Source organism: Atractosteus spatula, chromosome 12 (assembly GCF_055471065.1).
Source record: "Atractosteus spatula isolate fAtrSpa1 chromosome 12, fAtrSpa1.hap1, whole genome shotgun sequence".
In the NCBI taxonomy this organism is placed as follows: Eukaryota; Metazoa; Chordata; class Actinopteri; order Semionotiformes; family Lepisosteidae; genus Atractosteus; species Atractosteus spatula.
In genome coordinates, this window is record NC_142717.1 from 34,185,750 (window position 1) to 34,201,825 (window position 16,076).

Here is a 16,076-nt window from a genome sequence, read left to right on the forward strand (position 1 = left end):
TAATTGGCATTAGTCAATAGGGAATCCTCAATGACACCTATCCTGACCAGGCTGCACAAATTTGGTGTCCATCCTCTATAAATGGTACCAGTGCTTTTCAAGGTGAGCTTCAAGCTCTTCAAGAAGATATTTGTGATGACATGCCATGCTTGTTTACAAAGTCAAAGGATATGGACCAAAAATAAGGTGCTAATCTAATCTTGAGGGTATAAGAGGACAAAATAATCAGGGACCCAATTTTAAAGGGAAAAAACAGTTAATTTCAGTCATGAATTATACTTTTTAAACATTTAATGAACCTCTGATGTTGTATATCTTCAAATACTCATCTGCCATCTTTTTTCCGTCCAAATGGCTAATGCAAAGAGTTCTCTAAGCTTTGTAAAATAATTTGATGTGGGAAAATGAGTCTCCTTAGATGCACTGAACTACGAAGACCTCTGAAGCCTGTGTTTGATAAACCCCTACTCATTTTGCCAAAGATCATTTAATCTGAAAATTTAATTTAATGTTACTGGAAACATTCATGACACTCCCACAGTCTGTAGTCTTGGATCAGAAGAATGACTAAAGCAGTTCCACAATGAATCAAAAAAATGTTCTAAGATAGCTCTTGTGATTGAATGACACAGCTATCACTGTTCTTTACAGGTCAGTAGTTATAAAATGATTATCTAACAAATTAGGTAGGTTTGAATTGAAATTCAATGCTTCAGAAAGCATTTGGTTGTGTAGAGCCTAATTTTTCTGTCATTGACAGGTCCTCAGAAAGACATACGACTTAAAATTAATCCTTTCTTGAAGGTAAAAAATGTAACCTTCCTATGTCAGAATATCTGTGAATCCATCATTTACTATAATATGTTATAATATTATAAAAACCAGATGGATATTGGATTAGAATCTTTCTGAAATATTATTTTAATGTACATTGTTTATCTGTTACACAGTACTTAAGCTGAAGGATATTACCATGTGTTGAATTAAGTTTTTTGTGTTAAAGCTAAATAATACCACCAATAAGTATTTTTCCGAAAAATCCAGTATATACTGTAGCAAGATTTTATAAAATCTGTATTTGCCAATAATCAATTTATATACTTTCAATTACAAATCATCAATTTAAATTCTCTTAGCTCATGCCTCTGACCCTATCACCACAGTTAGTTAACTGTTTGCAGTGTTTGCAGACCCTTACTGTTAACATTAAAAGCTCACAGGCACTTGCATAGACACAGGGGTTGCTATTACATGGCAAGCAGAAGATTCAGCTAATTTTGAGACATATTTTGCTTCAGGTAACAGCCCAGTTTAAACCAGCAATGCCTGGAATACAGTATTCAACTTGTACTCTGTACTCCACCTGCACTCTGAATTAGTAACTTTACTAATTCATTAATTTACTGTTCACTCAGTGTAAATGAAAGCTTTTTAACCAAGGTGATGGCTAAAATGCAGGGTCATTCTTGTGTGGAATTTGAGGGCAGAGCCCTGTATACTTACAGTGTTTATGATTTCCATTGTACTCTTATGTTTCTTGGTAAGAAGGGCCACTCAGCATGGAAAATGTACTGTAGGTACATATAATTTTCCCTTGTTGCCTCATTCCTAATTTTACAGGCAGAATTGGATGGGTGCTTTAGCATCTTATCTTGAACGCTTGGAATTTCTGCTGAATTGTACTTAAATTATTCAAAAGGTAAAAATTATTTTATATACAGTAGTGTGTGTCCTTATCATCTAAATACAGAGCAAACCCATAGATGTGAGTCTATGTAAATATAAGTACTTTCAACTGCAATTCTAAAAACATGACTTATTCGTTGAGAAGCAGACTCAAACTCTTATTTTCTTCCTTTACCAGCTAACATATATGCTGGTAATTGCTGGCATCAAATCAATGCATCCAATACAGGCAATCTGTCCAACTCTGGCTTTTTAGATTCTGGGCTGCTGAACGACAACAGATGAGTGCGTGCAAGTTAGATAATGCTGCAGCTATGATAAATCGAGACATATGGGCTACTCGACTGAGTGAGAAAGCACTCGCATGAAAAAGCTATGCATATATTGCACTGAATGCTAACTAATACCCCCTGGGTCATTTACTGCATTATAAAAAAACGAATGCTCATATTAAAGCATTTTATAAGGATAGAAACTTCAAGTACTTATTTACGGTTTTTGACATTTGGATCATTTCTGAAATAGTTTTTTGCAGAGTTCTAGTAAATGATTATCTTATGGGTGTACTCTTTTCTAAGCCTTTAATGTACTAATTACAAGTGATTATTAATACTTGGAATAATGTAAATTATAATTAATTAAAACTTTTGCCTCATAATTTTTTCATATGCACAGGAAATTGCAAAGTGGTTTAAACCAAACATCATGTTTAAATCTTTTATTTTTTAATTCCTTTTTAATAAGTGAACCCCCTTAAATAAATACAGATAAAAAACTCAAAGATCGTCTTAAATTTAAGCTTTTGAAAAATGATATCTTCGGATGTTTTTAAGATACTTCCACTTAAAAATAGAGGATCAAAATGCAGGTCTAAGATGCTGTAGCCTGATGCCCTTGATTAATTTGTAGTTCTCATGAAAGCACACAAAACAAAATCTTTAACACGTAAGACATACAGATGACAAAAACAAAGTATGATTTTCTAAAATTAGAATATTGTTTCAATTTAATCCATTCTTTAAGCAGATATGTCAACAGAGAACAAATTTTCATTTTGCACAACCTGGAAAATAAAAGATTATGCTGCAAGGTCTTTTCAACAGCAAATCTAAGAACAATACCTTGTTCAGGGATACAACAGTAGTTTTCTCACCAATGATGTTCTCTGAAGACTAAAGTCCTTAACATTACTCCACACTAGTGCCCAGATGTACATAAAATGCAAAAAAGGCTTTAATGTTTGTTAAAGGGACATCTGGATAAATCTGGGCCTATATTTTCAATCAGAAATAAACAAAGCATTTGATAAAGTAATTAAAAGCTAAGATTATTTTTCAACATTCGGTAAATACAGGTATGGGTTTTTGCTTAAGTATTATTATACTTTAGAAATAATCATGCTTAAGACTGAATGGCTCACAATGTGTGTTTAAAGCACTAGTTCATTGCCAACTGCAAGGTTGAAAAAAGAAAACTATAAATTAAACCGAAGAAAATATTCAAGTGAAATAGCATTGAGTAGAACATGTATAATGCTACAGATTAAAAAAAACAATTTGAGTAGTTTCAATCATCAAAAAGCTGTGAAATGAAAACAGTACACAACAGGCAACTGTTAGATGAATAAAAAGCTTAAATCATTGCTTCCTTAATTTTCATTTTATTCAAAGAAGACATGTACATGTATCTTAATTTACAAGGACAGATTCTTCCTCTTTGTATTATTTGTATTTTTGTAATTTTACAGTAACATCAAAAATGTAAACTATTCAAGGTTAATTATATAGTTAAAAGGAAGTTATTGAAAGAAACTTCACTATAGTTTTATCCAAGGCGATAAAATTTCACCTCGTAATAGGTTGTATAGAACTGGCAGTATTTGTACAATGATGGTAGGTTGCCTAAATTTCTCTACTTCTGGAAGCAATAAAAATACCAAGTGAATAATATGCAAATTCATATAACACACTTCACACAAATAATAAACTTACTAGTAATCCTCCTTTTTGTCCCATTTCTATTTAACAATTCCCCTTTGACTGTGTTTCCAGAGAAAAAAAACATACATTTATCTTAACATGGGTCTGATATTTATTAAACTGCCAATCAGACACCTTCTCCTCACTGCTCATGATGGTATATAAAATCTCTACGCCTGTCACTCAAAGATATTTTCAGAACTACAAAATGTAGGAAGGATACAGATTAATTTCTTGTACTGTCCCACAAGACAAGCAGTATTATGGAGAAGAGTTTAGAGAGCTGGGCTCTTGACAAGAGGACCCGGTGGTTCTGGGTCTGGGTGGGATGCTGCTGTGTCACCCTGGAGCAAGACACTTAACAGATTTTGCTCCAATTCATTCTCCAGGTCATTATGTAAATAAGAATTTGTGCTCAATTGGCTTTTAGTGTCCTCCAGTTGCATTCATACTCCCAGAAAAATAGGTATGAAAAACATCACATAACAGAATGAGTTACAGATGGTATAACGTATCTAACAATTCTAAAAATATATTGCAATCACAATAGCATTGCATTTTAAATATGTCATTTCAAGAAAACACAAGGGTCAAGTTGATTTACAACTCAGTGTTTCTTTATGTAAAATCAAACAAAAAATAGACCTATAGTAATAAATTACCCTTTTGTTTGCAATAAAAGCTTCTGAAACTATATTGAAGCATCCAAGACCTTCCTACTTCCCTTGGGGTATAAAAGCAGGTAACACATGGAAGGCATTCAAATGTGGCATGAATCATCATGGTAAAAGTCAGAGAGCTCTCTGAAGACAGCGGGAAAATGGTTATCTACTGTCACAAGTTAAAACAATACACAAAAAGATTAATCTACCACTTTCTACTGTAGTGTCCATTATTAAAAAATGAGGGCTACTGGTTGGCATCCTTGGTGCCACAGAAATGGAAACTGAGCTATTTGATTTACCGCATTATTGTTATGTTTGGCGTAAAAAACTATTAATCTTATAATGTGAAAATACTCATGACCACTGTGAAATATAGCTGTAGGTTTGTTTTGCAGTTGTTTTGCATCCAAGGTTCAAAGAACCCTTTTTTAAGACAAGTGAATAATGTCCTTCAACATATACCAGTACATTCTGTCCAAACACCTGCTTCCATCTGCTAACTTTCAGCACAAATAACAGCATAAGAAATGCTTGATCAACAAATAAAAAATAATAATTCCCCAAAAATAATTGACCATCTCCAGACCTCCATCTAATTGAATACCTGTATTAACATTAACTCAAGAAGGCATTGTTAATAACAGAAACCAAAGGATCTGAAGGATCTAGAGAAATACATATCTGGAGAACTGGCCAAAATGTTCCCCATCAGAAATGTCAAAACCTCTCATACTACAAATTACAGAAGGCATCTTTTCATTGTAAAGTCTGCCAGAGGAGGATTTACTGTACACAATTCTAACTACAGGGGTGTGAATAAATGTGACATCTGTATTTTCTGTATGTAAATTAATCATTTATGACAAGTTTTCTCTGTGCAATTCCAATAAACTTACAGAATTACTTTTTTTTATTATTTTCAAGCATAAGACCTTATTCTATCTATACATTTTATGGAATATTAATATTAATTTAAAACACTTTTAAACAATGTTTTTTTTGTAAAGGAAATACGTTTTCAAATTATTTTATTCCATTTACTTTTTTCCCTGAATGTCTCATATTACCAAATCCTCTTCAGTGCAAGTTTAAAAAACCTAAATAAAAAACATTTTTACAATGAATGCATGTGTCCAATGTACAATGAATGAGTGATTTTTTTACTGATTATTGAAGCTTTTCATAAACAAAGGCTTCACTAATATTACTATTACTGTGAATATTACTGTGAAATGGTTAAAAACTGACCATTTCTGTTCTTTAAATAGGCAAAGCTTCCCCAGGAGAGCATTTACAGACAAAACGTCTTCTGAAGACCTTCCATAAACTTTGACATTAAATCTATTGGGACTTACTTTTGGTTAGTACTACTAAAACACATGTAAAGAAAACAATTTATAGTGTAGACATTCAGGGAGTGACACCAGGTAAAATGCCCATAGTTAGTCATGTTAATGTGTCTTGCTTGTCTTTGGTTAAATTTATTCAGAATTGTGACCTTGATATATTGGTTGGTTGTTCAGTGCTGTCAATGGTGACAGTCTATGATTCATCACGCTACAATTCTTGTAGGTTCTCATGATTCGTAACACTGTACACATTAATCTCATTCTCAAGTTATACTCTAGGGTGAAGGTAACTTGTGGAATACTTTGGACAAAAGGTTAGAGTGATCACAACAACAAATGTAGTTGTTGACTGCGATTACCAGTCTGAGCTTGTGATCCATTAGTAGCTTTTCTTTGTGCATTGATAAATTTTATCCAGTATAATACAAAGATCTTTAGCCTTGACAAACATTGTTTATCTGCTTTAAAAGTGTTTTTTTATAGAATACAGCATTAATCAAATGCTTAGTAATAATAATATAAAAGAGGTCATAGCATTAGAATGGATGAAATATTTGACTTGACTCTGGGAAAAAGCTGTGTTAGGTAAAAGAGGAATGCTGAAGACATTTACAAGCTACAGGAACGGTTGAATCCTAGACACAAATTATACACATCAGTCACTCAATAGCTATACATAATGTAGAAAGAAGCAATGATACATGACAGACATAAAATATAGTGGAATACCCAAGAAATATACTGTGGATACTTAATGAAGCAGATGTGTATGTAAAACATGAATATATAATGAAATCAGAATGCTATCTATGAATCTGATTTTGTAATATTACAATCAAGTTATAATGATGTTCTCATTTGAAAGATTATATACACAATACAGAAATACACAGTTAAATTCTAGAATGCAGTTACAACTCTGCTTTTCTATCTTTCTATAAGTTCAGAAAGAAAATTCTTGCACAAAAAATAGTTTCTTCATTAAACCAAATATATATAATTTTCTGACAATTGCCTAAAATATATACTGTCCATAACAGATCTTTTGAATTCATTCAGAAACAAGAAATAGAACTTGTCAGTTTTGCAGGGTTTCTGGGATGGAAGAAAACATGTCATCAGAAATGTGTGTCCCACCAACCTAGGTATTGTATTTCCACCAAATTGCAACTGCTTGCGCACAGGCACAGAGACACACATAAACACATCCAAGCTGACAGAAAGACATATACATGCACAATGTAACATACACAAATTGTCACAAATATTATACATCCAGTAGACATGTTCCCATATCGGAGACATAACTACAAACAGACTGAAATAAAAAGAAAATAACCACCCCCCTTCTTGCATCAGTACTGCAAGCAGAACATTCTATAAAGATTACTCCTGAGATCAAAAAAGATTGAGAAGAATATATTTTATTAAGGTTTCTTATGCAGTGAACAACAAGGAAAAAATAACACAGGAGAAACAAAACAGGTGTTGTAGAATCTTGGAAATAAAATCCCTGACTTTTAAAATGAAATTCTATACAGATAAAAGCATACATGTTTCAATGCTAGATTGATGTTATAACAGATTTTTTTTTAAATAAATCAATGGCATGATTAAAAAAAAACAAGAGGTAGCAAACACTGCTTAATAAACTGTTTGCAACACTTACAGAACAGTAATATAATTTTATCTCAAAGTCCTTGTAACCCTACATTTATTACATTAAAAAGGTAAACATAAGTTTTTGGGCTTTGAAAAATTCTGAACAAAAGCATTATTCACCTGCCTTGATCTCCATTTATGAAATTATCCAGACTTGACAAACCAAAAATAACTGACCATCGCTTATCCAATTACTCATCTGTATTGATCTCAATTTGTTTAGAAGCACACTTGAAGATGTCATCCTTTTTACCATCCTAGCAATGCTGGAAGAATATTTCTCTGTGGGCATGTTCTCAGCTTTTTATTTTAATAGAGTTTTTCCATTGCATAGGCTACAATCACTGCAAACACAGCCAGTCCCACAGACACCAGCTTTAGGCCAAATCCACTCAGTGTCCACGTCTGACAGAGAAGCTCTGGAGAACACAGATCTGGCTTACTATTGCTGCTATTTTGACGGAGAGTTGTGAACTCCTGTTTAAGAAACAAAATAACATTGATTAGGAGATATTTACATGGGCTCGTACAAAATATAGCACTGAGGGTTCAAGAATTTCCAAGAACAGGAGTAGCAATTTCAGGTCAGGAACTAAGACATGATAATTATAGTAAAATCATGTAACTCCTGGAATTAGACTGAAACACTGAATGTCACTCATATGTTAAATATCAAGATATGGCATGGAGTTGATGGGGGGAGAAAAACAGAAAACATTTTTTGAAAAAAAAAAATTTATTAAATTTTATAGCATATATAATTACTCTTTATAAAAGTCTACATATTTTTCGACATTTATAATTCTAGCTTTGCCACCTTCAAGGGTGACCGTATCAGATACCCAGAAGCAAAACAACAAGGCTGGATTTGGACAGTGAAGTCAAACCTCCAAGAGCAACCAGGGTGCTGCACTTTAGTGATGGAAAAATGGGTCCCACCTAAATATAAAGCTCTGTGCAATCATTTTAATGAAAATCACTAAACAAATGGAAGTATTACTAATAAATGTTAAGACAAATTTATTCAAATTCTGTACAGAGATTTCGAACTCTTTTTCTCCTGTGAATCAATTATGTCATGTACTGTAGATTTGAAAGGCTTAAAACTGAAAGGAACTAGTAAATGACAATAAGGAATTGTACAATTGTTAACTACATTTATTTCTTTGGTAAATAAGTCTCCTACATTTTCCCCAACAGGTTGTAAATTACCAGAATATTTATTATGCAATGAGAAGACGCCTCACTTAAAATAAAACTGCCATTTCAGGAACTAATACAATTTTCTAACGGGTTTAAGGTATTATTGGTTAAGTAGCACTAGAGGGGTGCTCCTTTCATGGGCAAAGCAGAGATTGTGAACCCAGTGATATATCCACTATACAGCATTAGTGCTCCTAATATCAGCCAAATACCAAACTGAATGGGTATTTTATGCCTCAAAACAAAATCAGAAGAACTGGAGGTCCCTGCTCTACAGGCAATAGTAATTATGTAAAAGACTGACATTTTTTACCTTTAAGTTTTTCTACCTTTATTTGCATTATCATCTACTTTAAAAATTTAAATAAGTGTCATTACTGTCATAACAGCTTCAAATTTAATCATAAAAGTAAAAACTAGAAGATATTAAAAATCAGTTTAACCAACCCTTAGACACCTTGATAGATCTCTTCCGATAGCCATGGGGAAATTTCTATTTTAAACTGTGTGTGTGTTGCAGGAAGGCCTGCTTTTTATGATTGTCTTTCATTTATGATAGATTTTGAAGACTTTGTGACCATGCTCACTCATCTTACTTTCTTTTTGACTTTTTCTTTCTCCTTACCAGCATTCATTCTTTCATGCCTAAAGTCTTTTTTTTCTTCTGTGCTTTTTCTTCCCTCTTTTTCTTTCTTGAAATTCAGTCCCTTCCGTGGCTGGTATAATTGATATAGCTCAAATGGCCCTGTTTGTACTTGGTAACCCCCTTCCTCCTTTACATGTTAAAGAACCCTCTCTCCCTACCCACAACACTTGTCTTGATCACTCATATCAAAGAGCTCACTATTGAACCTGTCTCAATGCGCTATGAAGGCAAGACAAACGAAGTCTACAGTCTGATCGTTCAAGTCGAAGATGAGATGAGCAGAGGGAAGAAGAGAAGATGGGGGAGGGGGCTCTGCAACATTTAAGCTTTAGCATTAAATAATGACTAAATACTTCAAAATATAGGTGTAGCTTAAAGTGACAGTGCAAATATTGTATCCATTAATACATTTAAACTTTAAGAAAAAGTGTAACGTTTAGAAGTGAGTTGTTTTCACTATGTCTTGTGCATTTTTGCTGTCACTAGATCACTATTTTAACACTTTCTATCCCTCATAGGTCAAGAATTTGGAGAAAAAGCATTACAGTTTCCCATTAAACTAGGTATATTTCATGCCTAGGAGTAAAAACAAAAACATTGGCATGATTTAAGTAGGATGGAACTATGGGATTACTTTAAGAGTCACATGAGGTTCAATTGGAGCTAGTTGAAAGATGAGAAAATAAAATAAAAAATAATTTAATTGAAACTAAAGCTTTGAAATTTAAGGCTTAGCAGACTAAATTCTTAAATCTGACATTTCAAAACTTATGTGTAGGTGCCTGATGCAATACTTCTTGTTATTTAAAGAACAGTTGAAATACCACATTAACCGTACGTAAGACAGAGTGAACTTCGAGTAAATTGTAGCAGACTTCTCAGTGACAACCTGGCAGAGCACTATCTTCTATAACTTTCCAAACAAAGCTTTAAAAGTTTATCAGTATCCCCCATGATCCCAGATCCTATACCCTTTCACACAGTTTGTCAGTTTCTGTCTTTATATTTCAGCTGCATTCTTTAAGGTCAGACAATATGCAAGTAGGAAAAATGGAACAAACTAGCTTTATTTGTGAGCACTGCCCAGCAAGACAAGTTTAAACCTAAAATAATCACTTAGTCCAAATCAAAATAATAGGAATATATAGTAATGCAAACCAGCATAAAAAATACACAGAATAATATAAACATCTACAGTAGATACACGTAAGCTAATCTTAGCTTCTGAAAACTGCTCAAGAATTATGGGAATCACGGAGAAGCTTATTTATGTTACTGAAACTGGCATATTCAGATGCCTTAATGGAGATTATTCAATTGTACAATCTGTCAAGAACTAATACATAACTAACATTTAAAAATACTATCTCCAGTTACTTGTCCAAATTCTGAGAGGCCACCCAGCAGCACTCTGTTAGCTAACATAAAGACTTCTGACAGGAGGTTGCATATTCCCTGTTGCAGATACCACCTCTGATCTGACCCATTTCCAGTCCCATGCTGCCACAAACAAGCGATAAGCCACAGCAGGGCTGGCAAGTGCACGACTGGGTTGCACTCTTAATCAGAAGGTTGCATTCCTCTGTGCTGTTTTTTTTTTCAAGAGACTGGTGCTGGTGCAGAAGCAAGCTGCATGGTCAACTACCAAGATGCAATGAATTATGTAGGTGTTTACTGCATGATCAAATGAATTTTAAAATCATTCTCTGAATAATCTTGCCTTGAAGAAAACTCAAAGTAATCTGTGTTGCATGCCCTTGTGCAGACGCTTCATTGATCACTGTCTGTCTTGTATTGCCATCTCAGAAGTCAGCTCAACTCTGAGCAAGACACAGACAAATCATATAATATATTGTCAATAAACCTAGTGAAGAACCACAAGAGCTTATTTGTAGGCTAGGTGGGAAAGGTTTCCAGACTGTTGATAGGAACCTATTGGTTCAAGAATGCTGGTCCTTTTCTTTAGAGGTAAGACTGACTATCACGTTCCAACATAGATATCACATGAAGGAAGAAATGTATCTTACTAGTGTGTGTAAGAATATAATCAGAGCAGTATTCTGTCAATTGAAAATTAAATTTGTTTTCATGATACACAATGTTGAAGGTCTGTTTTTCCTAGACACAAATTTATAATTTCTTAAAGGAACTCATCTGAAAAGCTTTGACCTGCTTTGTATAATACTTACATCATTTCCAATCTCATAGAGAAATGCAATGAATGTTACATTCCTTTTTATGGTTTCAGAATGCTTACAGGTTCCCAAAAGAATTTCAGCCTGATTGATGCAAAATGCTGGGAAGGTCACTATGACTCTTGTGCTCAGTGGCTTTCACCTTTAACAGCACAAGGTGCGGTAAAAATAATTAAATCAATCTTTGATGGCTATTTAATCAATTATTGATGCCTCTTTTGTTCAAGAAGTCAATTTTCTTTCCTTTCAAGGCTTATCAGTGAATTGCAAGATACAAAATTCAATTCAGGATTGATAGGGGTTTGTTAGTCTCAGTCTAGTGTACACATGTCAAAACTATTAAAGAACTCGGAACAGACTCTTGTCTGAAGGGATGAAATACACCGGCATAGCACAATGGTATAGCTTGTAATTCTCTCAACTTTGTTTAGCCCTTAAATTGAAATACTCATTTTTGAAGCTACTAAAGCTAATATCTAGAGGTTAACAAAGGTTTTTTTATTACTTATCCTTAACTGAATCACATTAGAGTCCAGAAAAGCAATTGTTGAAATATGACTATTAGAAGTTAGTAACATCTAATTCAGTGAGCAATAACACAGCCCTTTCTAAATCCAATAATAATGGTGATTGTGTGATCAAATCTTACATTTAAATTACAAAAATTAAGGCAAACCTTTACTGTTTTACAGCAAGAAAAGCATAAGGAGAGACAGCAAAAACTATTGGAATACCCAGAGAACAAATACATGAACAGTACAGTTGAGGGATTTCAAAACTTTTATAAACCTTAGGGTAAGAAAGAAATATATACAATCTGATATATTCTGACCAGATTAAATAACAAAACTAACATTTTCTGTTTGTTGAAAATTGTTATATTTCAAATGCTTACATGTTTTAAGAGTAATAAATTCAGCCTGCATAAAATTGGAATTGTTATGTCTCACCTCAAATGTCTTTTTGACTACATGCTCCATAGAGCACAGTGAAAACTGAAGAATATAAGCCATTATTAGTGACTTCATATATTTAATTTCTTTTTGCTTATCATATTACATTTAAAGTTTTCCTAAGTAGAATGCCCATGTTTGTTAGCTTGGGATCCATTTAAAAACCCTGTGCCCCAAGGTTCACATAAGCTAGGCACAGTAAACATATTTGGAATGCTCAAAGTCAATTTTACATTTATCACTATGCGTTAAAGAATAATTGGAGATGCAAAAGGTTAGATGTGGACTAATGGTAACATTTTAAAACAATAGTTACAGTCATTCCTATGAAATAGAAGTTTGTTCCATGCAAACAAAGAAATAATGCATAGAAAACAATCAAGAACATCATATGAACAGATCTCTTCATTCCTCCTTCCACCATTCTCATACATATCCAGCCTCACGAACTAAAGAAATGAACTGAACCTAAAGCAGCCACAAGCATACTGTGTATAAAAGAAGGCTAAAGGATAGTGCAATTCCTTACCATTCCAAAGTACATGTGCAAGTGACACTTGGCTGAAAAACAGTACAAACCATCCCCAGTTTGATAGAATTCTATTCTTACGCATATGACCATGAAAGTTTTTAAAGAAACCTTTAAAAGGACACTGTTCAAAGCCATACAACATGTCCATTGTTGTGATACAGCTAATTATACAGATATACCCCGTAAAAATACTCTTGAGAAAATGCTAAAAAGGATGTGAACTCCTGCCTATATTGCAAAATTGTACAATGTTAAGGCAACATGACATGCTTATGAAGCACAGAGATTTAACAGAAGTACTGTATTTTTAACAGTATTCAACAGTAAGAAGAATGTTTTATGTTCATCTTACAAAGCATGAAATTAAATTCAACTAATAAAAAGCAACTTAGGTTATCAGTTTATAGATCTTTTCTTTTTAGGAGACATATCCTTGGTAAATTCTGAACTCCATAATAAATTGCATTTAAAACAACCTTAAAATATAGTGGCTATCAGCATAAAAACCAGCTTTCTCGTATCTCACAACTGCTAAGTGCCTGCACTAATACATCAAAATGCAAGCCAAATGCACGAAACTGGAATTAATGTACTGAACCAGTACTAACAAACATGCAGGGACAAGGCAACTATTTAGGTAGGGGTTAAGAAAGCCATAGCCAGAAAGTTGCTGATGTGACAGACCGATGATCTGACGAATCAGATTTTCTTGTCTGCCATGCTTGTTGTTAATTATTATGCACTGTAATTTCTCATTCTAATTTCTCCTCTTCACAGCAAAATCCTGCTGATTTCTTTGGGGATATGCATTGACAAAAGTGAATATATAACAGGTTTAAGAAGGATTTTAAAGATTTATTTTTATGAGTCAGGATCTCTGGAGATGCAGAGCCACAAGGGATTTTAAAAGGTCCTGTCTGACATGCAATATAAATCTCGGTATCCAGTCTTTAGTAGTTCTTGTACAATTGGCTGCAGACGTCTCTTGATAGTTTGCCTTTTAAAGTATTTTAAATTACCTGACTTTTCTGATTTATGTTATTCTGGATTAATACAGATGTGAATCCGAAAGCAGAACCCTCCTGTTTTAGTACATTTGTATAATGATTTCTGAACATGAAAAAAATAATTTTGCATCTTACTCAACACAGAACACATACATATTGACACCACTTTCATTTCAGTTTCACCCACTGATTAAACTGAGAAACTGAGTCAGACACAAAATGATAATCATTTAGAACTTGGTTTTAAATGTAAAAATTATATTTAAATTAAAAAAGGATCCCATGAAGATACAAGCACTGTATGATGTCTTTCGTAAAATATTAGAAATAAAAAACCATCAGCCTTTCTAGATGAATTTGATATATCTTACTCAATCTAACAGAATCTAATAAGGTTAGATAAATATATTAATCTACAAGAATATTCAACTGTCAAACTTTTTTTTTCTAAAAACGAATTTATACTTGCAAAAAGAACTATTAGGGCAGCAAAGAATTCTGAAAGTGAACGCTATAGGCTTACTGTGATCTCCAGCAAAGTAATCTCTATAAATCCTGTGTGCCCTTTCCACTCTCCAGTCCTTCTGTGCCAGGAAAATCCGGAAACGACAATCGGATTGCTTTTGTCAAAAATCGAACTGGATTGTTGTGTTCACTTCCTCCACTTTGGTAGGCCCATAGTACAGACAGTATTAGACTAGAGACTTACATTTCAGCTAGGTAAGCCACACATTCCACAGTCTTCAACTGTGCCCTATGAGTATTCTATTTTCTTCTTGTTCCCTTTGTCTCGATCTCCTGAGACCAAGTCCAGTTGCAAGATATTTCTTTCTATTTCTCACTATTTTCATTTACAGTATGTGTAACTCCTAGATGGCTTGAGCTCTATACACGTAGCTTTGACAGACACTGTGGAACACTCATGAATCTGATTAACATTAGAGCACTGAACTATTATGTTCAACATGATGCATTTATCTCCAGTGCTTAATTTGTAAATCACAAGGTGCCGGAGCCCAATGCGAATGAGAGAGGGGATGTGTGAGGGGCAATGGAAGAAGCGGAGCGATTAACCATAACGTGGAAAACATCAATGTTACAGACTTTTAACACGATTTTGCAGTAAGTCACCAACATTGATATCTTGCTAACAGGGTAACTTAAAAAAACATTTTTGATTCAGTCATTTCAAATAACACAATCATGTGCCATTAGGCATACTCTAGTTTTGAAATATTTCCACTCTGGTGGATTTATAGTAAGTAGGGTTTCAGAATCGGACTGGGCACATTACAGAACTGACCTCAACCTGAAACCAAGACAATGAAGAATTCTGTTGTGGTAGAGGACCGAGTCTTTTGGCGCAGCTGAGTTCACTGCTGTTTAGGGAGTAGAGCTGTGTGGCTCTGAACCTGTCAGCAGCCGTGTTCGAACCCTGGCAGGGGCAGAGCAGAGCTACACTCATTACATACATAACCCAAGGGTAGCCATTCTGAAAAATATATCAATTTATTTAAAGCTTAAAATTCTCAGTAGAAGGCTTACACAATTAAGACACTTTCTTTGTTCACATTGTAGCCTCATAAAGCATTAGACGTATGTTAGGAACACACTGCACAATCTTCTCAAACAATTTTCTTCTCATTTCTGAGGAAATGCTGTTGAATTTTTGAGCATGCATCACTGTAATGCAAAATCAGTCCCATATGAATGCCATTCAGTTAGTGAGGATTCATTTTGTGTTCAAAACCATAAGACAGTTTATGACGTTGAGCCTCTTTGCAAACTGTGCGTAAAACTCTGGCTGTGGTGGATGTTCCTGTTTCAGAATCAGTTACATCGCTCTCATGCCTGATGTTTTCTCTGGACCCTACCATGGATAACACTGTGCAGCCAAGCTTAAATGGCTCCATAACTAGCCAGAGGTGTTTAAATTTGATGAAATTCAAATCTACTAAAGAAGTTAAAAATATTCTTTTAAATTCTTTATATGTGTCTGATGACAGTGTTTGCTGTGTGTTAGCAGTGCAAGAAATCTCAAGGGTCTCCATACTGTTCCATTTTCTTACGCTTCAAGTCTTTCTACAATGTTTAAGGTTTTTTTTAAATGTAAACTCGCGTTAAGTTTTTCATGTCACAGGGTGATGCCGATGCTTTGGTGAGAGGTCCCAAAATGCAGAACATTTACAATTGAAAGGT

The 16,076-nt window shown here is 34.0% G+C and overlaps 1 protein-coding gene across 1 annotated transcript in view; it reads right to left on the reverse strand.

Moving 5' to 3' along the window:
- Nucleotides 1–7,088: 7,088 nt before the first annotated feature.
- Nucleotides 7,089–16,076, reverse strand: part of cdkal1 (CDKAL1 threonylcarbamoyladenosine tRNA methylthiotransferase) — a 406,686-nt gene continuing 397,698 nt past the window's right edge. The window contains exon 15 of the mRNA XM_088929462.1: nucleotides 7,089–7,818. Within this exon, the coding sequence (XP_088785588.1) occupies nucleotides 7,651–7,818 (168 nt within the window). The 3' untranslated portion in view covers nucleotides 7,089–7,650. The remainder of the gene's footprint in view (nucleotides 7,819–16,076) is intronic.